General features: G+C 41.3%; 1 protein-coding gene across 3 annotated transcripts in view; it reads left to right on the top strand.

Annotated features, from left to right (window-relative positions):
* MFS16 (major facilitator superfamily transporter 16) overlaps positions 1-27,687 on the top strand; it is a 67,181-nt gene that overhangs the window by 20,592 nt on the left and 18,902 nt on the right. The window contains exons 5-11 of one of the 3 annotated variants that reach the window (XM_076205553.1): positions 5,338-5,419; positions 6,202-6,407; positions 10,527-10,601; positions 11,467-11,562; positions 15,135-15,225; positions 19,345-19,496; positions 27,335-27,536. In XM_076205553.1, the coding sequence (XP_076061668.1) occupies positions 5,338-5,419; positions 6,202-6,407; positions 10,527-10,601; positions 11,467-11,562; positions 15,135-15,225; positions 19,345-19,496; positions 27,335-27,536 (904 nt within the window). Of the gene's footprint in view, positions 1-5,337; positions 5,420-6,201; positions 6,408-10,526; positions 10,602-11,466; positions 11,563-15,134; positions 15,226-19,344; positions 19,497-26,744; positions 26,947-27,334; positions 27,537-27,687 lie in introns of all 3 variants that reach the window. The other 2 variants (XM_076205554.1, XM_076205555.1) reach the window with 2 other exon arrangements.

The raw sequence follows: 27,687 nt of genomic DNA, 5'->3' as shown, positions 1-27,687 counted from the left end.
ATATACATCCACAAAACCTCCCACAGCACCACCCTGCCACAAGCCTCCTCCAAATTCATAAAAAAAAAAGTGCCCCCCCACACCCATCCCACCTTAAAAATCCGATCCACGCAACCCCCACCCTTCACAAACCCACTCCGCTCCCCCACCAGCCCCCACCCCCCTCCCAGTCCTCCCAATCAAAACCCTCCCACAAACCACCCTACACACTCAACAAACTGATCTCTCAAAACCACCACACTCACACCCGTCCCCCCTGCTAAGCAGAACCACGCAGGCACCCCTCCAGTTCCTGCAGCCCCCCCAGCACTCCACTCTCCAGACAAATGCCAAACATCTTCACCAGCCAGCTCATCCCCCCCCCCCCTTCATCAGACACCTCACATAATACCCACCCAACCCAGGTGTCCCACCCTCCCATCATTCCAACAACTGCCCCCACCTCATCCCCTCCTAACATTCCCTCACCCTCTCCATCCACCACCATCACACTCTCTGCCCATCCTCCTCCCACAGCCACCCCCTGCCACCATCCCTCCACAAGTACCCCCACCCCTCCACTTGATTTGCCTCCCCACTCCTCTCCCAATCTCCCTCCAAAACATCCTCGTTACCCTCAAAATCCTCGTTACCCTCAAAATCCTCTGTTACACTCCTCCCCTGCCCTACATCCACTCTCTCTTCTGCCTCCCCGATCCCATGTTTCACATCTTAGCCCTTCCCTGTCCCCCTCACATGACTCCCCCATCTTGCCCCACAACCAGTCCATGAACGCTCTCCTCCCCCAGATCCATTTCACCATCCCATCACCCGCCACCCCCACACACCCCATGACTCCCTTCCCGAAATATCCCCACTCCTCCTCCACTCCTAGCTCTACTGTCTTTCACTTTTCCCACTCTTCTCCCAGCTTCTTGTACTCCTCCTTTTCCAACTCATTTAAGGATTTTACTGTAAGTCCCTTCCTATCATCTGTCCTTTTCCTCTTTCTCCATCTATCCTCCACTTTCAATTTACCTTCCACCAAAAAATTATCTGATATTCCCCCACACTCTCCCCTAAGAACATGTACATCCAAAACTCTTCCAAATCTCCTGGTTATTATTTGGGAAGAATTAAAAAGTATGAATAACGTCCAAGTAAACTTCAGGAGAGCAAACTTTGACACTATAAAAACCTATTTGAAATTGAATATGAAATGTTATACAGACTTTACAGACATTTCAGACATTGTTGACGGGGTCAGGTCTCGGTACTTGACCAGGGGTTGGGTCATGGAAGGTAATATGCATACCTTGGGGCAGGTCACTTGGGACAGGGGCTCAACAGACAGGTCAGCAATTTGGATGAAATGTATAGCAATCTAACTGATCCAATTATTAATGCACAAAATACATTTATCCCCCTGAAGTCAATATGGAAAGATAGTAATACTCCCAAATGGATGACGGACAGATTGAAACATGAGATCGTAATGAAAAGAGGACTTTACGTAAAAATAAAAAATGGGGTTAAAAAGAATACATGTACAGCTAAACGTAATTATGAAATTAAGGTTGCCAGTCAAGCAAGATCCAACCCAAAGGGTTTCTTTCATCACTATAGAACAAAAATAAAGAATAGGACCAATTAAAAACAATGAAAATGTCATGATAGAATCGGAGGAAAAAAATGAGTGAGGAGTTTAACAATTATTTTCTATCTGTGTTTACTAATGAGAAGTTAGATAAAGTACCTGACTACGATCCAATTTTCAGAGGGGATGAAGGAAGTAGTCTATCTAATATCAGCATTAGTAAAGTAGTAGTCAAGCAGATTGAAAGACTTAAAGCTACAAAATCCCCGGGTTCAGACAAAATTTTTCCGAGAATGCTTAAGGAGTGTAAATTTGAAATCTGTGACCAGTTAACTGAAATATTTAATAAATCAGTAGACACTGGTTTTGTGCCTACTGCTTGGAGGCAGGCAAACGTTGTTCTTGTTTTTAAGAAGGGAGATAGATCAACTATATGCAACTACAGGCCAATCAGTTTGACATCAGTTATAGGAAAAATGCTTGAATCAGTAATAGTAAATAGACTCAGAGAAGACCTCGAAAGACATGATTTAATTCGTGATTCACAGCATGGTTTCTCCAAGGGTAAGTCATGTGTGACTAATCTATCCTTTTACACTAAAGTATATAAGGCATCAGATAACAATGATACAGTAGAAGCCCAATTTGACGGAAGCTCAAATTAGCGAACTGCAAATAGCAATAACGAAAATGCTCAACTTAGCAGAAATGGTCTGCTAAGTTGACAATTTTCCGCTAGCTGGCCAGACACGCGTCTACGGAAATAGCTCAATTTAGTGGGAACGGTCCGCTAAGTTGAGCATTTTCCGTCAACTGGCCACATGCGTGTCCGAGTCCAATGTTACCAGATGTTACCAGATTGTGGTGGTGGAATCAAGGAAAAATTTATAATTTAGTATTTTGGAGGTATATATGTGTATATATATGTGTATATATATATATATATATAATGTATATATATATAGGTACTATAATATATATACAATAATATATAATTCAGTGTATAAAGTATAATTGTAGCAAAAATATATTCAAGTAGAAATAGACGGTATAATAGGAAAACAAAATAATGAAACAGTTGATGGGAAAATTCAAAATTGGTACGCGAGAGTAATCACCATGAAAAACACTTCTATAACAACGAACTACGTTTTCTGCAGCAGCAACAACAACAACAATAACGCTCGCTATCCAAAAACCAACTGTATAGGGTAAACAAAACACATGCATTATTAATAGTACATAGTACTTTATTGTCTTCATTTGTATAAGCCATCCAGACTACTATACAGTAGTATATAAGAAAATGAAGAGAGGATTTAGCAAAAAAAGCTCAATATAGCAGAAAATTCCGATAACATGCTTTTAAAGAAAACTGAGTGCGAGAGAGACTTGGGAGTTCTAGTGAGTCCGGACCTTAAAACCAGGAAACAGTACATTAGCACCAGGAATAAAGCTAACAGAGCATTAGCTTTCATTGCTAGGACGGTAACGAATAGAAGTGTAGAGGTAATTATTAAACTCTATCTAGCAATAGTTAGACCCATCCTTGACTGCGTGGTACAGTTTTGGTCTCCGTCCTACAGAATGGACATCAATTCACTAGAATCAGTACAGAGAAGAATGACCAAAATTATACATGTACTCAGAAATTTGCCATACGAATAGAGGCTTAGGCACCTTAACTTACACTCTCTTGAAAGACGCAGAGTGCAGGGTGATCTAATAGAGGTGTTCAAGTGGATCAAAGGCTTTAACAAGGGTGATGCAAATAAGGTCATCATATTATGGCAACAGGGCAGGACTCGCAGTAATGGTTATAAACTGGACAAATTTAGATTTAAGAAGGAAATAGGCAAGAATTGGTTTACTAATAGGGTGGTTGACAAATGGAATGAACTTAGTAACCATGTAGTAAGTGCTGAAACTATGTTGTTTTAAGAAACGATTAGACAACTTTATGGACGGGGAAGATAGGTGGTGATGGATACGGAGCTGCCTAGTGTAGGCCTTATGGCCTCTTGCAGTCTCCTTCATTCTTATGTTCTTATGTACCCATTAAAGCCCTATCAGCCGCCCTTCTATCCACCACCCACTCCTAAACACTGTTAGCTATCATCAGTTCTCAAAACACATTTCCACTATCATCTCTCCACTTCAATTTTTACCTGGCATTCCACACTTCCCAACTAGCCCATCTGTTCACCATGCAGTCAGATGGGCTAGTTCTATAAAGGATTTATGGGAAACCCCAGTTTTGGCTGTGGCATTCCTTGGGGAGACGGGACTGCTCGGACAGACAGTCTAGGGAACGACAACAACAACCACCAGCCCATCTAATGGTTCATCTACTCTAGCATCAAGATCTCCCAGTACAACTACATTGAAGTTTCTCCCTAAACCCTCTATGCATTCATTTAAATATATCTAAAAAAAAAAAACTCCTTTTCCTCTACACCCTTCTCACTCCCATATGCATTTACAAAGACCCACATCTCCCTTCCCAGTTTCACCTTCATCCACATTAACCTTGAAGAAACCTACTTCACCACACACTTACCTATCTCTTCACTTACTAGTATAGCTACTCCTTCTCTCCCCTCTCTCTCCTTCTCTCATAACAAATTATTAAAGTTAATGGTTTGTCCTTTGCCTTCATCTGTGAATGCAGAATTGTACATACATACATATACATATACCAAGGCTTTTTTCCCCTTACAAGGGGGGTAGCCAAAAAGAAAAAGGCATAAAATCACTCCCACCCATTCCATCCCTGAATACACTCCACACCCCTCCACCCTCCCTCTTATCTTATCACCTCCAAATGTCTATTCCTCATTACACTCTTTAATCCACCAAGGCATTTACTCGCTTCTCTCAATCTACATTCTACCTCCACTTTCACTCCACCTTTTCCTGCCACATTTGCACCCAAGTATCTAAAACTATCCACTTCCTCCAGTCGCTCTCCCTTAATGCTCACTTCCAGACTACTGCCACTTTCACCCCTTGTACATCTCATCACCTTACTTTTACCCACATTTATCTTTAGCTTTCTTCTATCACATACTCTCCCAAACTCTATCACCAACTTCCTCAATCCCTCCTCCGATCGTGCCACAAGCGCAGTGTCGTCCGCAAACAACAGCTGGCTCATCTCCCACTTTTCTCCATTTTCTTTAACCATCTCCAATCCCTTGCCCACTACCCTTGCATTTACCTCTCGCACCACCCCATCCATGTATAAGTTAAACAGCCAGGGCGACATAACACATCCTTGACGAAGTCCCACCTTTACCTCGAACCACTCACTCTCTCTATTCCCAATCCTGACACAAGCTCTACTATTCTCATAAAAACTCTTGACAGCTCCCAGAAGCTTTCCTCCTATCCCGTATATCTGCAGAATTGTACTTATGAATAAAAATATGAAGTAAATGTTGCCCCATAGAAAATATTGGAGAACACGGTAGATGAAAAAAAATAAGATTACCTAGTTGATGCTACCAGTCTTCCACTTGCTATCCCCCACCAACATTCGGTGTTCACAGAAATGGATTTAATTTTGCATATATACATTGCAAGACTTGTTATGGTGAATTGTCTCCAAAATAAGACTTGAATGTAGGGATGGTGACTTTTGATAAAAAAAATACATGTCCATAATGAAGTACCTGAAGATTTTCTATGAATTAGTGTTAGAAAAATGGCTATTAAAAAGTAGATTTATTCACATGTATCTTCTTTATTATCCTGTAAAGGTACTGGCAGGGCTGATGCAGACAACAGGATGGCCAGGTGTAGTGACAGCAATGGGCAACTGGTATGGCAAAGGCAAACGAGGTAAGCAATAGGTTTTATTGCCTTGGGTAAAGTTGTGCTCAAAAATAATGTCAACTACCAGTAGGTGACATCAGCATTCAAGTGGTTAAATACTAATATTATAGACCTATAGAGTTCATACAGTGATTGATAATACATTTCCAGTCCTTTAGAAATAAAACCTTCTCTCTTGAGAGGATGCCATTGAGATGAAATACAAAGACCAGTCAGAATAAAAGGAAATGGAAAGGGTTTGTAGCAGTGGTACACTACAAGAAGAAGGAGAGAGGGTCAATGAGTCCTTATCATTGATTTAGGTCAGAACCAGTTTTACAAGTGGCCCAAAGCCACATATATACCACATGGGCAAGCCCCCATGGTGCATGATTATCCCTAATTGCATTGGGTTGGGTCAGGCCAGTTATTATTTTTGGATCACACCGATCAGGCAACTGAAAATTATGATTTGGCCCCAGGTCACACATCCTGGTGTATGCCAAGTGGTCTGTACAAGTTAATCAAGGTAGGGTAAACCCCTTCACTACTGAGGAAATGCCTAGCAGCAGCCAGAATAAAAGGAAATGTATTCCCAGTTATGAAGAGTTAATAAGATGAGAAGTAGGCTTGGAAAGTGGATAATGTTTGTAAATACGGTCTGATGGTTTAGGACTTGACTTTTGAGTTTGACTGCATGAGAAATGAGTATTGTTTCACAAGTCTGTGTGTATAAATTAAGCCAGAAAAAAATGAGTCATTCAGACATGAATAGAAGTTTGAATAATTTCTTTTTCTTTTTTCTTCAGGTTTAATTTTTGGAGTGTGGAACTCTCATACCTCAGTTGGGAACATATTGGGAACACTTATTGCTGCAGCCTTTGTAGAAATTGACTGGACCCTGTCCTTTGTAGTGCCGGGTGCCATCATTGCTGCAGTTGGAATAATCATATTCTTCTTCATGCCAGAAACTCCAAGTGTTGTAGGTCTTCAAAGTCCATATGAAATGAGTGAAGTGAGTAGGTTGTGATTTGTTAGTATTTGTATAGATATGGTTTCAGAGGAAATGCTTGTTAGGAGTGAATTGTAATTCATTATAAAGATGGTTTAGTGGTCTATAGAGTTACTCAAAGCAGTTCCTAAAGCATTGGCCACACATTACTATGCAGTCAGTAGCCCAGTATATGTTGTGGCAAATGGGTGTCACAAAAAATAATACCCACATTTACCATGACATTTAATAGGCAGTATTGGTATATTTCGTTTGTGATTGATGTACTTTAGATTTCAGAGAAAGATTACATACACCAGACCACCATTTAATCCAAGCAGAGGTGGAAGGGATGAACATGACGGGGTGACTAAGGATGAGATGGATGGATGGGGTAAATGGGGCATTGGGAAAGGGGAATGTCTATTGAGGAAGGAATGGAGAAGACAGAAGGTAGGGGTGAGTAGAGAATGGTTGTTTATGGATGATGCTGTGATGCATGGATGGGAATGTGGCTGAGAGATGGGATGAGGGAGTATGCATGAATGATATTTTGATGCAGCCAGAAGGGATTTCTCCCTGTCTTCTCCTCCTCTACATGAGGGAATGGAGGTGGGGAGGGTTGCCAATTAAATGAAGCAACCCTGCTGTGGATGTACTGTGTCTTGCTACATTGTGTCTGACCCAGGGCATTGGGCAAGATACAGGGATGACCTATCATCCAAAAGGAGCCAAGACAAGGGTGAGGGAGGGGGGTGAATGGGAGTGGAGTATGTGGGGATGGAATGGATGGGAGTGGTTTTTATGCCTTTGTTTTTTGGCTACTTCCCTTGTAAAAGGGAAACAGCCATTGGTATATGTATGTACATAGATATAAACTTTTATGGGGTAATGGATATCACAAGAAATTATACCCATATTTATCATATATAAGGTGGTGATGGAGGGAGAAATTGGGGGAAAGCACTGTGGGTTTAGGAAAGAAGGGTGCTTGGATCAGTTTTGTAGTAATACATGCAAGAAGTATTTGACAAATGGTAAGGATGTCTTTGGCTTTTATGGATTTGGAGAAGGTTTGTGACAGGGATAACATAAAGGCATTTTGGGATGTGTTGTAGACATACGGGATAGGGGTAAGTCTGTTGAGCAGTCAAAAGTTTTTATACAAGTGGTAGAACTTGTGTTAGGATAGAGAATGGAGAGAGTCATTTGAGATGAAGGTTGTGTAATGTCACTATGGTTGTTTGTCATGTATATGGGTGGAATGGAGAGGGAGGTAAACAAAAGGGTGCTGAGTAAAGATTTATTTTGAATTAATGTCATAAGTATACATACATATACCACCCATTCCATCCCCACATACTCCACTCCCATACACCCTCTTCCCTCCCTTTTATCTTGGCTCCTGAATGACTGGTCATCCCTGCATCTCCCCCACTGCCCTGGCTCAGAAGCCGTGTCACAAGACACAGCACATCCACAGCAAGGCCACTTCATTAAATTGGGGACCCCCTTCTCTGTCCCCTCATGCAGAAATGAAGATGGGGCGAAATCCCTTTGAGCTGCATAAATTCATTTTTCACAAATACTCCCCCTTATGCATTACAGCATCGTCCATACACAACCATTCTCCATTCACCCCAGTGCCCCATTTACCCCATCCATCCATCCATCCATCCATTCATCCATCCATCTCATCCTAGGATGCCCCCTCATATTCACTTCCACCTCTGCCTTCCATACTTCTTTTACTAATCTTTCTCCACTCCTTCTTTCCATGTTTCCAAACCATCCTAATACTCTTTCATCAACCCTATCTCCCAACTTCCTTTCCACCCCCATTCTCCTCCTCACCTCGTTTCTCACTCTATCCAGCCTAGTAACCCCTATCATACTTCTCAGGCACTAGTGGTAGTTGAAAGCTGAGGGAGATGAGCCATTTGTTACATGCAGACAATACTGCACTTGTAACTAAGTGAGAGTATAAATTGGGACAGTAAGTGACAAAGTTTGGGAGGGTAGATGAAAGGAGAGAGCTGAAAATAAATGTAGGCAAAACCAATGTAATGAGATGAGGGATGATGATGAATTTACCTAGACTGTCTGGCTAAGCAGTCCTGTGATGCATTCATCCATCCGCCTCTGGTGGCTGGATGGTGGCTGCACTGCAGCCTGGCCAGGAAAACTGTTATTGGGAAGTGAGGATTCAGAGGTTTGGATGTCAAGGGGTCAGGCATGAGTGTGTAATATAATTATGGATATGCTATGAGACGAGGGATGAGGGTGGTGGTGGGTTGGAGGAGAGTTCAAAGGATGAGAGGTTGGAGGAAGTGGAGAGCTTTAAATATTTGGAGTCGCATGTAGTAAGAAATGGAGGAGTGAAGTTGATGAATTATAATGCAAGGGAAGCAAGTAAATATCTGGGGAATATGGAGATTGTTGTGATAGACATTAGAATGAACACAGACTATGAAGGTGTAATTGTACAATTGTACCCACAGCACTGTATGGAGCTGAGATTTGGAATTTAGAGATGGAAAAGAAGGTCCTAAATTTGCTGCAATGAAGTGTTCAAGAAATATGGTGGGAGTTTATGAGGATGTATACATTAAGAAATGTGGAGGTGAGGTGGAGAGCAAGAGTGGGAAGAAAGCTGGTAGATTGTTGATTAAAGTATAGAGATGGTTTGAGAATACAGAAAAATTAAATAAAGAATGGCTAGCAAAAATAGTTTAGAAATGAAAAGTAGGTAGAGGGAACTTGAAGGGAAGACCAAGAATGTGGTGGATGGAAGAAAGTGTAGGAGGACATTGGATACATAAAGGATGTCTGCTAAACAAGGAAGAGTGCAAAAGATAAGGATGATTGGAGAATGGTGGTAAATGGAAGAGAAAGTGAAGTGCCCCCCCCCCCAAAGAATTTTTGTCTGCTCTGTTTATTCCTTGAGTGGATGAGGTGTTTTTTTTATCATATAACGAACTGGTGGAATAAACCAGCTTAAGCTGATGGGCCCTACTATGGAGGTACCATGTCTTGCTGCATTGCCTCAGATCCTTCATCCACGAGGAGCTAAGATGGGAGGCACAACAAAATGGATTTTATGAGTGAATGAGCAAGAGAGGACTGATTTTTGTAGTCTAATGGATTATAGCCTGTTGTTAATCCTTACTGTCTTGTTACAGTGTTCAGATTAGATACTTGTGTACTATTTGTATGATTTTATTTAATTGTTTACTTGCATATTGAAAGCTTAGTAGAATTATGGTAATACAGAGGTATATTCTTGAGACCAGATCTTTCTCCAATTCTCATAGCTAGCTTTTAAAATCACTTGTATTTACCTAATTATAGTATACAGGAAAGGAGCAATGCTCATGGAATCTTGCCTCATACTCTTTAATTATCATACCTAGCTTCAAATTCAGGTATGGTTCTAACTAGGGTTATCTCCTTATTCTCCAGTTATCATATATTGATTTAAATTCATGTACTGTTCCAGCTTGGGCTATATTACATTCTAAGTCATTCAAAGTGTTTATGCATCTGTATGGATAGCTGTTCTTCACATCCTTTAGGTCTAATCTTTTCAATTTGTTCTCGTTACTTTTTAAAGCCCTCTCATCTGTAATCAAGTGACATCTTCTCTCAGTGTAGTCTGTTTAGGGTTATCCCATTGATGAATGCCTGAGATTGCTGATGAAAAGATTGAGTTAAGGAATTTAGTGAAATATATGGTGGTGTGGTCTCAGCATTGTCCTTTTTATCTCATTGCCTGTACCAAGGAATTAATCCCATGTTATGATAATGATTATGTGTGGTCTTGTATGTGTGTATTTGTGTTGTGCATGTTTAGCCAAATAAAGTAAGAAGTATTTTGCAGTCACAGTTCATATCAGCTTGTTATAAAGATGGAGGTCAGAAATGTTTTTTTCACATGATACTGTAAGTGATTTTTTGAGATTTTGTATTAAGGGAACTTTCTGTGGTGTTGACAATTAATTGACGAGATTATATTAATTTTTCTCTTTGTTGGTGTCTAGATTTATGTGGAATGAAAAAGATATTAATATTTGTTTGCTCCTTTTCATGGAGACCAAAGGATTTTGTCATAAGTGTTTGTACTTTGTCCTTGGTTGCTTGTAGGAGGATGAACCACCACTTCTTTCCCAAACATACAACGATTCTGATGAGCAGCGGCCACTGCTGGAAGCAGAAGAGGTAAAAATTGACTTTGTGGTTAATTCATGTGAGCTTGTTTAAATCTTGTGCATGTGCTGCTTTTGCTGTTTTAAAGGGAAAGTCTGTAAGACATTACCATGTATATTATTAGTAGTTTGTGTATTTGAACCCATTAGCAAAGCTTTTATTCAAAGTCCTGGAAACCATAACATCATTATTGAATTAGCATTTCAGGTAGAATAGAAATAATCAACTCTTCCTTTAAAACTAATGTACTTTGAAAGCATATTTTGGTCCTAAGGGATTGTCTTTGGTTTTATGTAGAGCTATACATATGCATATATTGTTCATTGTATGTTATTGGAATTGTTTGATCAGGACCAATGATGGGAACCTACTTGTGGTGGTCTTGTGAGACTGTCAGAGAGGACAATCTCTGCTACTCGTCTTCAATTTTCATCAATATACTTGCTTCTATTTGAAGGTGCAGCCCATAGGGGGCAGGCTTTCAGCTTTTGGACCAAACTTAAGATCTTTGTAAATTTTAAGTTTCCTCTTCTTTCTCACATAAGGAGAGCCAGTAACCAGTGACTCCTCCTCCTTGGCACATTTATTAATCCTTTCATCACCATAGTAATTTGTATATATTTTGTGTTGAGTATTTGGTAGTTTTGCTTATCAGAAGTGGTTACCATGGTATGAATGAAGTCAAGGGCACTTAAGACCAGATTCAAGCCATGGAAATGTATCATATGACATTTGTTACAATCAAATGTTTGCCATGTACAACAATGATTATAGATTAAAGTATTTTATATAATTACTAAAGTTACTTTGCTAAGAGTTGAATAATATTTGTAACACCAGAGGTAATTTAAAGGCATCTTTATTATCTATTATACAGGCATCTCCAGAAGTAGCATACATCGAGAAGAGTGAAACTCCTCGCCATGAAAGAGAAGAGAGAGCCATATCCTTGTTTTCTGCACTTCAGATCCCGGTAAGGTTTATGAATGGTCTTCACATACTGACACAAGCTTCTTCCATGTTGTGGCTGATTCTGAAAAAAAAAAAATAATAAAAATAAAAATAATAATAAACAAATAAAAGTATGACTGAGTTTGGAAGGGTCTATGAAAGAAGTTGAATGATTGCAAACATTTGGAAAGGGAAGTGAAGTGTAAGGAATGATGATAGCAGCAGGTTGAATGTGAATATAAAGGGTGAGTAGAAGGAAGTGGATGGAGAGTTTAAAGTATTTGGAATTGCATGTGGCAATGAATGGAGGAGTGAATTTGGAGGTGAAGTAAAAAAAAGTAAACATTTGGGTGAAATAAAAACCGTTACAAAATGTGTATATTTGGGAATGAACGCAAAGAGGTACAAAGGAGTAATTGTACCCAGGACTGTATAGTACTCCTTCATTTTTACAGCATTTTTATCACTGATCAATTTTGCTGCATCCTAGCAAGTTTTCATGCCAGTCTACCAGATGTCAGTGGTTGCAGACATCTTGTTTCAACTTTCTTGACAATGACATTTGTCCTCGTGTATGTTCTGAATGTTCTTTGCTACAGCAATCATCCTTCAGTGATCAGTATGGATCTTAGGTGTTCCTGTAATACTGTATTTGAAAATAACCCAGCTAAGAAGGTAAGAAATGTGAAGAACAGAATGTTAAGCCTAGAAGTGGAATGAGCTGTGCTGCATTTGGGAATGGATGCTAAGAGGAGACTGTATGAAGGAGTGATTGTGCCAACAGCACTGTATGGGGCAGAAACATGGAACATAAGAGAAGAAGAGAGGAGGAGTTTGAATGTGTTCGAGATGAGGTGTCTGAGAAATATGATGGGGATTACTAGGCTAGATAGAGTGAGAAATGAGGAGGTGAGGAGGAGAACGGGGGTGGAAAGGGAGTTGGGAGATAGGGTTGATGAAAGAGTATTGGGATGGTTTGGACACATGGAAAGAATGAGTTAAGAAAGACTAGTAAAAGAGGTATGGAAGGCAGATGTATAGGGAGTGAACATGAGGGGACGTCCTAAGATGAGGTGGATGGATGGGGTGAAGGGAGCTTTGGGGAAGAGGGGAATGTCTGTTGAGGAAGGAGAATGGAGAATGGTTGCATATGGATGATGATGTGATGCATGAGGTGGAATGGGCAGGGGGATGGGGGGTGAGGTAGTATGTGTGAGCAAAATTTGACGCAGCCCGAAGGGATTTCTCCCCATGTTCTCCTTTTATGCATGGAGGGATGGAGAGGGGGGGTTGCTGATTTAATGAAACGGCCTTGCTGTGGATGTGCTGTGTCTTGCGACACTGCTTCTGACCCAGGGCAGTGGACAAGGTGCAGGGATGACCCGTCATCCAGGAGGTGCTAAGATAAGAGGGAGGGTGGAGGGGTGTGGAGTGTATGTATGTATGTATGTAGAATTATTATTATTAATCATAATTAAATCGGCAACCCCCCCTCTCCATCCCCCCCCCTCCTTTTATGCAATGGGGGGACGGAGAAGGGGGGTCGCCGATTTAATGAAGCGGCCTTGCTGTGGATGTGCTGTGTCTTGCGACACTGCTTCTGACCCAGGGCAGTGGACAAGGTGCAGGGATGACCCGTCATCCAGGAGGTGCTCAGATAAGAGGGAGGGTGGAGGGGTGTGGAGTGTATTCAGGGATGGAATGGGTGGAAATGATTTTATACCTTTCCCTTTTTTTAGGCTACCTCCCTTGTAAGGGGGAAAAAGCCTTGGTATATTATTATCATCATCAAGATTATTGTTATTATTAGTAGTAGTAGTAGTGGTGGTGGTAGTGGTAGTGGTAGTGGTGAAGGATAGAATAGAACTAGGAGTGGATGAGTGTCTGTATAGTTCCACTTTACAAGGGAAAAGAGGATAAGTGTGAGTGTAGTAGTTTCAGAGGGATCAGTTTGTTGAGTGCAGTTGGGAAGGCTTATGAGAGGATTTTGATTGGGAGGATTAGAAGAGGAACAGAGGGAGTAATTGGTGAGGAATAGTGTGGGTTTAGGACAGGTAAGGGTTGCTTGGATCAGATTTTTGTGAGAAAGCTTTAGGAAAAGGTAAGGATGTTTTTTTGGCCATTATGGATTTGGAAAAGGTTTATGACAGGGTAGACAAAAAGGCACTGTGGGAGGTATTGCAGATATATGGGATGGGAGGAAAGCTGTTAAGACCAGTCAAGAGTTTTTACAAGAGTAGTATAGCCTGTGTTAGAATTAGAAATGAAGAGGGAGTGGTTTGAGGTAAAGGTGGGACTTTGCCAGGAATGTGTTGTCACTTTGGATGTTCAATTTATACATGGATGGTGTGGTGTGAGAGGTAAAGACAAGGGTAATGGGCTTGGGATTGGAGATGGTTAAGGAAAATGGGAAATAAGTCAGTTGTTGTATGCTGATGACACTGCACTTGTGGCAGGATCAGTGGAGGGATTAAGGAAGTTAGTGCAAAAGAAAGAAGTTGAAGATAAATGTGGGTAAAAGTAAGGTGATGATATGTACAATGGGAGAGGACAGCAGCAAATTGGAAGTGAGTATTAAGGAAGAGGGACTGGAGGAAATGGATACCTTTAGATACTTGGGTGTGAATATGTCAGGAAAGGGAGGAGTGGAGGTGGAATGTAGATTGAGAGAAGCAAGTAAATGCCTTGGAGATTAAAAAGTATAATGAGAAATAGACATTTGGGAATGGATGCTAAGAGGAGATTGTATGAAGGAGTGATTGTGCCAACAACACCGGGACAGAAACACGGTACATAAGAGAGAAAGAGTTTAAATGTGTTTGAGATGAAATGCCTGAGAAGTATGGTACGGGTTAATAGGCTGGATAGAGTGAGAAATGAGGTGAGGAGGAGAGTTGGGGTGGAAAGGGAGTTGAGAGATAGGGTTGATGAAAGAGTATTGGGATGGTTTGGACATGTGGAAAGAATGAGTGAAGAAAGATTGGTAAAAGAGGAGTGGAAGGCAGAGGTGGAGAGAGTGAACATGAGGGGGTGACCAAGGATGAGATGGATGGATGGGGTGAAAGGGACATTGAGCAAGAGGGGGATGTCTGTTGAGGAAGGATGGGAGAAGATAAAGGTAAGTGGAGAATAGCCATGTATGGATGATACTTTGATGAATGGAAGGAATTGGATGGGGGAGGGGGAGTTAGGGAGAGGTTATGTGTGAATGATATTTTGACATAGCCCAAAGGGATTTCTCCCCATCTTCAATATTTCTGCATGAGAGGACAGAGTGGGGGGTGGGGGGTCACTGATTAAATGAAGTGGCCTTGCTGTGGATGTGCTGTGTCTTTGCTGCATTGCTTCTGACCCAGGGGGGCAGTGGGCAAGATGCAGGGATGACCCGTCATCCATGAGGAGCCAAGATGAGAGGGAGGGAGGGAGGGGTGGTGGATGGGAGTGGAATGAGTGAGAATGAAATGGGTGGGAGTGGAGTTACGTCTTTTGACTTTGGTTACCTTTCTGGTAAGGTAGAAAGAGACATTGGTATATGTATTATTGTTGTTTTCATGTTTTATAAACATGTATAAACAGATTTTTTTTTCCTTGCAGGGTGTGGTCGAGTTCTCCATGTGCTTGTTTTTTGCCAAGTTGGTCAGTTATACATTCTTGTACTGGCTGCCCATGTTCATCAAAGACATGAGTATGTATTCAAACAGTATTTTTAACCCATTACAAGAGTAGTAGAGCCTGTGTTAGAATGGGAAATGGAGAGTTGATGATATTTGGAATATAATTTATTCATATTCAGTCATATATGTTGATGTCCAGTCATATAATCCTCTGTCTTCTGGCTCCTGGTCCCCACCTGCATTTTAGGCAGGTTATTACATTAGGGTGTCATAGCTTGCTTACTTTGTAATTCTTGCCTTTTCCTAGCTTCCTGAAGGTGTTTGGTTTGCTTGCGAGGACATGGCATCTCAAAAATAGTATAACAGCTTGTCAAATGACAAAAGGATTGATGGTGGCTTGCAGTGGAGCGTATCACTCAATTTTTGTCTACTGTTTATCGCTTTCTGAGGCATCTACCCATTCTGGGGTCTATATATAACCTCTGGTACAGAGACAGAGTTGCCAGAAGTCACTAGGAATAGCACTCAATCATTACAAATTATTGTAATTTATTGCAATAATATATATATTGTAGTGACCAATACGTATCATAGGGCCGAGATGGGGTCGAGTTGGGGGGAGGAGGGGGTTTATTTGCCATAACTACGAAAATAAGGCGAATTTTGATTAAATACTCCACATACAGACTGTCGATTGCCATACGCAGATGTAGAATTTTTTTCCCAGTTTTTCATTTTTTCCCCAATTTTCATCGATTCTTGACCAGCCGGTCCCCTTAAGGGAGAGAGGCTGGAAGAAGTGGATAGCTTTAGATACTTGGGGGTGAATGTAGGAAGGAGTGGAGGTGGAGGTAGAATGTAGATTGAGAGAAGCAAGTAAATGCTTTGGGGATTAAAAAGTGTAATGAGAAATAGACATTTGGGAATGGATGCAATGAGGAGATTGTATGGAGTGATTGTGCAGACAGCACTATATGGGGGAGAAACATGGGACAAGAGAGGAAGAGAGTTTAAATGTGTTTGAGATGAAATGTCGGAGGAGTATGGTAGGGGTTACTAGGCTAGAGAATGAGAAATGAGGTGAGGAGGAGAGTGGGGGTGGAAAAAGAGTTGGGAGATAAGGGTGATGAAAGAGTATTGGGATGGTTTGGACATGTGGAAAGAATGAGTGAAGAAAGATTAGTAAAAAGTGTGGAAGGCAGAGGTGGAAAGAGTGAACATGAGGGGCAACCAAGGATGAGATGGATGGATGTGGTGAAAGGGGCGTTGGGAAAGAGGGGGATATCTGTTGAGGAAAGAAGGAAGAATACAGAAGATAGGGATGAATGGAGAATGGTTGTGTATAGATGATACATGGAAGGGAATGAGTGGGGGATTAGGGAGTACGTGTGTATGATATTTTGATGCAGCCTGAAGGGATTTCTGCCTGAGGAGATGGTGGGGGGGGTCATTGATTAGATGAAGCAGCCTTGCTGTGGATGTACTGTGTCTTACTACATTACTTCTGACCCAGGGCAATGGGCAAGATGCAGGGATGACCCATCATCCAGAAGGAGCCTAGAAAAGAGGGAGGGAGTGGTGGTGGTTGGGAGTGTGTGGGGATGAAATGGGTAGGAGTGGATTTATGCCTTTTGACTTTGGCCACCTCCCTTGTAAGGCAGAAAAAGCCCTTGGTATATGTATGTGTGTATGTATGCACTAACAAGTCTTGTTGGTAATGGTTCATGATGGTAACAGTAGAAGGTGATCATTGAAAGTTTCTAGTCAGAACCTACACAGGTAGTGCATGCCCAGAGGTAGGACTGGACCAGTAGAACAGTTCATTAGCCATGTGCACATCTATACATTTTTGAGGACATGATCTACTCACCCCACATGTTCAAGGAGTTAGGAAAGGTATGCTAAACATAGCCTGCCCTACTTCTATCAGGCTGGTAAGCTGTCATGCGCAAGGTCCCAGCTTAGGGCCACAGTATTGATATGAAATAAACTGAGGACTGGAGAGAGCAGTGTCCCTCCCAGATCCAACCCTCCCCCTCCCCCACTTCCCTGCTGCACCTTGGCCCTACTCTGTGGTGCTTCCCCAGCAACAAGGTGACAAGCCCCCCAACATGCACACAAAGAATAAAAACAGTTGTCACGTTTGAAAGAAAGAAGAAAGGTAACTTTTTAGTAGTGTTCAAGTCATTAAAAGAAGTAGAAAAAAAACTTAGTCTCTTGGTTTGTGATAGTCATGTATATTTTTTCCATATTCCAATTGATGAATCTACTTATAGTAACTAGATGCATCAGTTGGAATATTTTGTATAACAGATACATACATACATGTATTCCAAAATTTACATACATGCATATAGCAAAAGGCTTTCTACCCCTTTTAAGGAAGATGACCAAGTCAAAGCATACACCTGTCCCATACCCATCCTCCTGTCTTAGCCTCTCATGGATGAAGAGTCCCTGGCCTATGCCATATTGATCAGGTCAGATGCAGTGCAGTAAAACAGCCATCCCACAGCTGGGCTCAACAGTTGAAGCTAGTTTACCACCACAGCTTCATTATATGGTATTCTCACCCCTTATCCCCTTGAGAAATCTATGAAGCAGACAAGAACATTCCTGTGGGCTATATTGCTTCCTCATCCATTCACTACTCTTCATTCACTCCTATCTTCTGCACTCATCCTTTCTTGCTTGACAGACCTTCCTTTTGCATCCAACACCCTACTCACCCAATCCATCCATTTCATTCTTGGTCTTCCTCTAAGTTCCCTCCATTCAATTTCTGTTTTCTACACTTCCTTCTGTCCCACACCAATTCTCCTCATCCCACACATCAATTTTGTGCAATTTGATACTTTCTCGTGGAAACGCATCTTTTCATTTTCTCCTACTTTCCCCGTCTTTCATTACATTTCATAACTGTTTTGGCTGGTATTGCTCCTCTTTCCCCCTTTTCACTCAACTCTTTCCCCACTTTGCCCACCTCTTTGTCACCCTTCCTCCCTTCTGTCTCCACTTTACATCCATTCTTAATCTTCCTTATACCAAGTGAAGGTCAGACATTCCACTGCTGTCTCCCTTAAACACATCCACACCAGAATTTTTCATTCCTCCTTTTGAACACTATTTACCATACCTTACCTTACTGAAGTGATGTCATTGATTGTGAAGTGCCAGGTTCCCTGATTTTCTGCCAGTCTCACCATTTGTGCCACTGTCCACTCTTCTCTAATGTATCTTATGATGCTGTTCATGAATTTTATCCTCTCCTTTCCTCATGATCTCTTCCCTTCCACTCTTCCAAGTAAACAATCTCTCTCTAATTCTCTACCCAGAAATTTTAACCATCTCCTTTTGTCTCTTACCGGGCTTCTCTCCACTCCCACTCTCCTCAATACCTCCTCATTCATAGCTCTGGCATTCAAGGAGATCCTGATCATTCTTCTGTAAAAACTTATTTCTGTGGCTTCCAACTTTTTCTTACTGTGTTCTTTGATTGTCCAAGTCTCTCATCCATACATCAACGTTGACCACACAAAACACTTCAGTATCGTGTCCGTATTAATATTTGACAGCATTTTCCTTGCTTTCATAAATGCTCCTTTTGCTATGGCTATTCTTCTAGCTATTTCTTCTTCAGTTAACCTTTTCCATTATCACACTTTCAAAATATTTATAATGCCCTTGTCCTTATGACTATCTTTCCACCAACTAATTTGGCTCATGTATACTAATGTACATCTCCCTTCAGAAATACTTTGTTCATTATCATCATTTCTCTATCAGTATGCATCTTCAACATTTTATCCCCACTTTTATTCCTTCCATGCACTTCAACAGATGAATCTGTGGCTCTGATCTGTAGGTGTGCCACAAAGTCCCAAGAGTATTGACTGTTTACAAATGTAAAGTCTGTACTCATGCACAGGGTTAATCTATCCATATACCAAAAGGCCTTGTTCCCCATATAAGAGAGATAGTCAGCCAAGGCATGCACCCATCCTTCATTCATTCCATACCCATCCAGTGCCTATTTGTTTTCACCTCTTAACTTGTGGATGAAGGTGAAAAATGAGGCAGGGTTCAACAAAATTGTGCTGCTTGGTAACAAGTTATGTACCTGAAATTTGATAATGTATTTATTCTATATGACTGTAATAAGAGGTCAATATTTTTCTTAATACTTACAGATGAGAGTTTTGATTCCCAAGAAAGTTCCACAATGTCTATATTCTTTGATGTTGGTGGCATCGTTGGAGGTATAATAGCTGGAATACTGAGTGATTTGACAGGGATGCCAGCTAGCACCTGTATTGTCATGCTTGTCTTTGCAATTCCGATGGTAAGTTGATTTCGCATTATTGCTCTGTGTGTATAAAATTTGCAGATATTTTCTTTGTTAAAAGCCTCAAATTTTGTTGAATTAGTGTGTGTTTCCCGATTTTTGTATAGTTGAAGCAGAAAGGAATGAAAGGTATGCATGTCATGAGAGTGAAAAAGATGAGAATGTTCCTCTCCCATGCATGACCTCCTCATTTTGCAGGTTAAAGGCTGATAAGCCATTACCCACAAAGCAAGGTATCTAGGTAAGAGGAAAATCCTTACCATTTTTCACTCCTCCATTCAAGAGAAAATATTGTTCACTTTTTACCAGTAATGATAATTTATTGTTGCTTCAAGTTTCTCTAAGTGAAAAATCCATTGCCATATATAGTATGTATGTTTGTATGTACGTAAGTATTTATTTGTGAAGAGCTGGAGACCAGGAACCATTGTATAGACGAAGAAAGTAAATGCTGGACTTGCCAAAATAAGTTTATTCCTACATTTCAAACCATGTCCGGGGTTCATCTTTAGGGATATAGAGAGATAGCAAAGGGAACTGATATAAAGGGGCATGTGTGCCACCCTGGGAAAGATCTCCCAAGTGACATTTTCTCTCCAGACAGTACATTCATCACCAGGTAGGACACCAGTTCACAAAAGACCCATGTCAATGTAATACACATATACACATATGCACATAGATACAAATATATATATATACATACAATTTGTAAAACCAAATACAAAGGAATGAATAAATACAAAAATAGAAGAGACACACTTATTCCAACAGAACAAGTCAACAAATGCACAGAAAGGAGAAGCAGTGTATAAATGTCAATAAATGAACCGAGGAGACAAAATCCCCCAGCTAGTGTATTGTAGCACATTGTCCTTCTAAAAAACAAAAATTTGGGATGCAGTCCAGAGACAAGCAAAAAGACAATAATCAAGCCCAAAAATGATACCACCAGGAGGAGAGGTGGGGGAAATGTCAGGGTGCTGCACCACCTATGGGAGGGACAACACTTCACTGCCGGGTTGGGTGCCTTCTGTCCAGCCTGTCCCTAATGCCCTTGTAAATGGGGTTCAAGTTGATGCATCTACTAATGCTAGCCTTGTCACTTGCCCAAGCTTCTAAAAATAGCCTCACACTTTTACTGGCCTGTTTATACTTAATGCCTGTATTCTGTCAATCCATCTCATGCTGTTGGTCTTCACAGTGCCTCAGTATCGCCAAGCTCACATCTCTCCTATTCACTACCCTCTGATGTTCTTGTAGTCATGTCACCAACTTCTTACCTGTCTCTCCTACATATTGGGCCTCACAATTCTTGCACTTTGCATCGTACACCACCCTCATCTGATTGGCTACACTTTCTATATCCTTCATCAAAGCCCCATGCAGCATGTTCATCAGTTTGTGTGCCACTCCTACCCTGTGTTTTTTTAGCACTCTTGCTGTTAATTCTGATAACCCTTTCACATACAGTATCGTAATTCTCAATGTGTTATGGTTTCTCTCGCCCACTCTGTTCTCCTGTGTTGTTGTCCACCCCTTCACCACTGATCTGGAGTGGACAGCGACACAGAACAACAGAGTGGGCAAGAGGAACTGTAACACACAAAGAATTACAATATCATATGTGAAAGGGGTGTCAGAAGTAATAGCAAGACAGCTAAGAAAACACAAGGTAGAAGTGGCGCACAAACCAATGAACACACTGCACGGGGCTCTGACAAAGGTGAGACATGTAGAACGATGCAAAGTGCAAGAATTCTGAGGCCCATTATGTAGGAGAGACAGATAAGAAGTTGGTGACATGACTACAAGAACATCAGAGGGTAGTGAATAGGAGAGATGTGAGCTTGGCGATACTGAGGCACTGTGAAGACCAACAGCATGAGATGGATTGACAGAATACAGGCATCAAGTATAAACGGGCCAGTAAAAGTGTGAGGCTATTTTTAGAAGCTTGGGCAAGTGACAAGGCTAGCATTAGTAGATGCATCAACTTGAACCCCATTTACAAGGACATTAGGGACAGGCTGGACAGAAGGCACCCAACCCGGCAGTGAAGTGTTGTCCCTCCCATAGGTGGTGCAGTACCCTGACATTTCCCCCCACCCCTCCTCCTCCTGATGGTATCATTTTTGGGCTTGATTATTGTCTTTTCGCTTGTCTCTGGACCACATCCCAAATTTTTGTTTTTTAGAAGGACAATGTGCTACAATACACTAGCTGTGGGATTTTGTCTCCTCGGTTCATTTATTGACATTTATACACTGCTTCTCCTTTCTGTGCATTTGTTGACTTATTCTGTTAAATTTGAATAAATTTGTCTCTTCTATTTTTGTATTTATTTATTCCTTTGTTTTTTATTTTACAGATTGTATGTATATATATATTTGTATCTATGTATGTGCATATGTGTATTTTGTGAACTGGTGTCCTACCTGGTGATGAATGTACTGTCTGGAGAGAAAATGTCGCTTGGGAGACCTTTCCCAGGGTGGCACATATGCCCCTTTATATCAATAAACATAGGAATAAACTTGTTTTGATGAGTCCAGCATTTATGTTTTGTCTATACACATGTATGTATTTATACCAACTTTCTGCTTGTAATTGTTTTACTTGTAAACAGAAATTTGTGGCCATTTACCATTCATCTGTTTTCTAGATGTATACTCCACCAAAGTGACTTTCCTCAATTAAAAGAAATTGTATGCCTTTAGTCAGAATAAAATCTGGAGTACATCACTTTAGCAAATGGGTTAATCAGAATAGTTTTATGCCTTTTGCTACACTTTTGAAGCTGAACAAGTTTGTGGTATTGGCCAGATTAAAATCTAGATTATTATTACTGTACTGTAATGAGGTCAAATCCTCAGTTTTCTTATTTCAGAGCTTAAATAAATGGTTCAGTATTATCTTTTAGCATGGAGTGGTTATGTGTGAATTATATTTTGATGCAGCCTGACGGAGTTTATCCCCGTCTTCTCTTTTTTCTGTATAAGGTAATGGAGAGGGGGTGGGGTTGCCAATTAAGTGAAGCTGCCTTGGTGTGGATGTGCTGTGTTTTGCAGCATTGCTTCTGACCCAGGGCTGTGGGTGAGTTACAGGTATGACCCATCAACCAGGAGGAACCAAGAAAAGAGGGAGGGAAGGGAGGTTAATAGGAGTGGAGTGGATGAGAATGAAATGGGTAGAAATGAAATTATGCCTTTTGACTTTGGCTACCTCCATTGTAAGGGGGAAAAACCCTTGGTACATGTCTGTATGTATGGAGGATTTGAGTTGATGGAAACTATTTTTATAATCATGTTTGTTTCCTTGACTTTCTCTTAAGAATAGCATTACCAAGTGGTATTGCTCATAGAATTGTTATACATCACCAGAATTGGGGCACATAGCATCAGCTCTCCTCTGATTTTTGTAGTGCAAGCATACATACATGCATATACCAAGGGATTTTTCCCTCAAATAAGGGAGGTAGCCTAAGTCAAATGACATAAATCCACTCCCACCCATTTCATCCCCACTCACTCCACTCTCATTCATCGCCCCTCCCTCCCTTTTTTTCTTAGCTCCTCCTGGATGATGGATCATCCCTGCATCTTGCACATTGCTCTAGGTCAGAAGCAACGCTGCTTCAATTACTTGGCAACCTCCCCTCTCCATCTCCTCATGCAGTGCAAGCATACCTGCACAGAATTAGAATAAGGCTACCAACAACTGAGGATATCCTATACAGTAAACCTTCTCTAACTTGAACTAACTGGGGGAAACCCCTGTCTGAAATATCAGTGTCTGGACTAACTGTGGAGCTAAAGATATATCCTGGCCCCCATTGTACATCTAAACTCGCTAAATTTACCCTTGAAATTTGTGCATTTTCTTTGGCTACTCAGGCTTCCCATTTTCTTGGGATGTGCACAGACACGTTTGTGGGTGGGCTAATATAACTGGATTCCTACCTAGCCTGGTTACCTTATCCCCTCTCATCATGGGACAATGTAAAGCATTCTACTGTATTTCATGGGGGTAATAAGAAAAGTACATAATATATAAGAAAAATCACACTTAAAATGTTTGTAGTATATATTGTATTATACGATTACCAAAAAAAGATTTGAGTACTATACTGTATATGAAATTATGAATGAGGAAAATACAGTAAGGAATGAATTATACAGTATATGCATTCAGTTAAGGCTCAAAAGCAACAAAACACATGATATTGAGAGTACTTACTGCACATCCAACATGCAAAGAGGTTTTAGAGAAACAGAGCAAGGCAGGGGAGTGCAGATCATGCAGAATCTCTCGTGACATTTTCTTCTCACAACCCTGAAAGTAATTTATGATACCTGAAATACAGATTTGTGATTTGGAGAGGGTTTGGTGTACTTGATATTTTTACCTAATACATATTTTGAGGGAAAACAGTGCAGGGTATCCAAAAACAGCCATCTATCTGGGATCAGAAGATTGTACAGTTGAATCCCCCATGGAGCATTGTTGTAACCTTAACCCCTTCACAAATGCTCTCCCCACACCAAATCCAGAGCATAATGCCAAAATTCTCACCTGTGGCAATACCTTAACAATGACATCCTATCACAGCAACTACAGAATATCTGCTAAGAAGACCCAAACATACTTAGGTAACTAGAACAGTGTCTGAGATTAAATAGTGGGAGCCTCCCCTCGGAAATCATCGGTGATATTGCTCATCCTAGACAGCCAAGAAACAAAGAAACGACAGCAGTAAAATTGAATGGCCTAACTCCCATTAGACAGCCTTGAAATCCATGGCTCCACCATTGATACTTAAATGTCCTTCAACCTGCACATCAAGGACTTAACATTAGAAATCAGTATACTGAGATCATTATTAACCACTTCAGTACAAGTCAAATTCTCCCATGCAGCATCACATTATGAAATATAAAGTCACTGCTGTATTACTTGTTCTCTCTTACTCTGAGTAATAATAAACACAGGAAATGTGATCAAACCAGTTCATAGAATCTGAGGGTAACTCGTGTACAACTGTAAAAATATATATATAATCAAGATGCCGATGCCGAAGCCGGCATCCTCATGTACCCAGTCATGCCTCAATACACCTACCACGTAGATGTCATGGTACTGAAGTGGTTAAGCACAAGTTTTGGTCTACAGAAGTAAAATTTTGCAAACAATTCACCAGAACCAAGCTTGACTATGCCACCATGATGTGGTTCATAACTCAAGAAAATGGACACCCTACAAACTTACTACATGGAACAAAGCAGTAAGAATTACAACAGAATGCACCAAAACCATTCAACTAGAATGTAAGCACACTGAAACCAAAATCCTCCATGTGGAAAAGCTGATGAAGATAAGTTTTATGCAAGAGCCGCCTTCAGCCCCATACATCCATCCCATTACCTAACACAAGTTTAACCAACTAATTGGAACAAAACTACCATACCAGCAGCATACATTTACAACAATCTATCACTGCCACCCAATCATCATTCAACCACCACCACTCACCCTCACCGCCACTCACCCTCACCGCCACTCACCCTCACCGCCACTCACCCTCACCGCCACTCACCCTCACCGCCACTCACCCTCACCGCCACTCACCCTCACCGCCACTCACCCTCACCGCCACTCACCCTCACCGCCACTCACCCTCACCGCCACTCACCCTCACCGCCACTCACCCTCACCGCCACTCACCCTCACCGCCACTCACCCTCACCGCCACTCACACCTCACCGCCACTCACACCTCACCGCCACACACCCGAACCGCCACTCACCCCCACCGCCCCTCACCCACACCCCCACTCACACCCCACCGCCAACACCTCCTCACCCTCACCGCCACTCACCCTCACCGCCACTCACCCTCACCGCCACTCACCCTCACCGCCACTCACCCTCACCGCCACTCACCCTCACCGCCACTCACCCTCACCGCCACTCACCCTCACCGCCACTCACCCTCACCGCCACTCACCCTCACCGCCACTCACCCTCACCGCCACTCACCCGCACCGCCACTCACCCGCACCGCCACTCACCCTCATTGCCACTCACCCTCACCGCCATTACCCTCACCGCCACTCACCCTCACCGCCACTCACCCTTACCGCCACTCACCCTCACCACCACTCACCACCACCACCACCTACCCACCACCACCACTCATCACCACCCACCTTAATGGAACACATCCATACAAAAGCCCAAGTGTTTACAGTGTTTATGTCCCAAAACAAGCACTCTAAGACCTACCACCAGACACCTTACTTCACAAAGCTCCCCTAGACATCAGCCCTACAGAGAAATCACCCTCACAACTAGCAAGAACCACGCTAGCACATCTACATTCAGGGCATAATCCAGCTTTAAAACAATACTAATACAATACCAATACTTAGCTACAAATGCAAATCCCCCAGGATGCAGTCACCACACAGGAGGTGCCAAATACCCTATATTATTTTACCTGCTCTAGCCATACCCAGACCAGACAGTAACACATATCTTCAATAATGTGTGGTCCAATCTGGTCCAATGGCTGCTGCTGCTACCTATGAACAGTGGATATCTTACAAGAGAGCCTTGGGGTCAATGGATTGATTAATTAGTACATTTTTATGCCAGGGAGGCAAATTATTGAAGCCACTGGATGGGTGATCTATACCTTATTTTAAACAAACTACTGTTGGAGTATGAAGAAATAGGTGAATAAATAAAAGGATGGAGGATTCCATGAGCCTATAAAACTTTTTTGCTCAAGTACATGGTAGTACAAAAATTATGTATTAGTAAATTAAGCTTTCACACGTGTGCATACCTTCTCATGAACAAAAATATAGGACAAAGTCAAGGCAGTAGCTTGTTTACCATGGCTGTTCACTTTACTAACATAGACCCAACAAAAATGAGGGAGAAGATAAGACCATCAGTGATGTGTCTACCTTTCATGAGATGAGGAAATAGTATTTTGCACAGTCCAGTGAGAGAAAAGGATGTATTCTATCGGAGACTGGATATGTATTACATCAAGGAAAGACCAGGAAATTCTAAAGGAAGTTGCTATTGAAGGACATTGTATAGAACTTTGAAAGCATTTTGTATAGTTTGACCGAGAACATTAATGAGGATATATGTTTGAATACAGGAATGGGGTATTGTGAAAAATATATAACATAAGAGTTACTGATCTAGCCTTCCCATTGTTACATTTCAGGTTTTACTATATAAGCTCTATGGTGCTGTAGACGTGGCAGTTGACACCATACTGTTGCTTATTACTGGATCGCTGGTCACTGGGCCATACTGTATGATTACCACCGTTATTTCTGCAGATCTTGGCACACACCCCTCACTTCTTGGAAAAGCCAAAGCTATAGCAACAGTAACAGCCATTATTGATGGTGTAGGCTCTATAGGTAAATTTTATAGCTATTTATTGTGATCACTAGCAGGAGTGTACTGAGTAAGCAAATTCTACTGTACAAAAGCCATAGGATTTAGAAAGCCAATGAGACGATGTTTAGGGAGACCAGATTTTAAGAGGTAGGGTAGGAAGGTAGATAATTTTATTTATTTATTTTTTGTTTATTTTATTGTTTTGGCTAACATAAACCACAACACAATTTTATTTATTTTAATTTTATTTATTTATTTATTTTTTTCCTTTCAGTTTCACTCCAGGTATATAGCTGGCAAGCAAGGCTGCTTTGAACCAGATATCAATGTACATGTTTATTCTTACCTCTGTTTTTCCTTTTAATTAATTGTATTTACTAAGTTTACCATCCATTATTGTATCTTCAGCTGCTTGTGTACATTGCCATGGATAGTATCTCAGTGGGCATAAACATCCTATTGCTGATAATTGTAGGATTATTAGTGAATGGCCCATATGCCCTCATCACCACAGCAGTTTCAGCTGAACTAGGAACACACAAATCCCTAAAAGGAAATGCAAAGGCTCTTGCCACAGTGACATCAATCATTGACGGCACCGGATCAATAGGTGACAATTTATCCATCCTGTTGGCTGCATATTGGAATGCTTACAGTAGCTTTGGTGTGTGAAAAGGACAATGTAGAATTCAGATCATTTTCCTGATGTCCTGAGATTGATGGACTGTCTCATAATAACCATTCTTCTGTTTTTAAATGCT

The sequence above is a fragment of the Oratosquilla oratoria genome, chromosome 22 (genome assembly GCF_046742065.1).
Source record: "Oratosquilla oratoria isolate Oo_2021 chromosome 22, ASM4674206v1, whole genome shotgun sequence".
Taxonomy (NCBI): domain Eukaryota; kingdom Metazoa; phylum Arthropoda; class Malacostraca; order Stomatopoda; family Squillidae; genus Oratosquilla; species Oratosquilla oratoria.
This window is presented reverse-complemented; position numbering and strand designations above follow the sequence as displayed.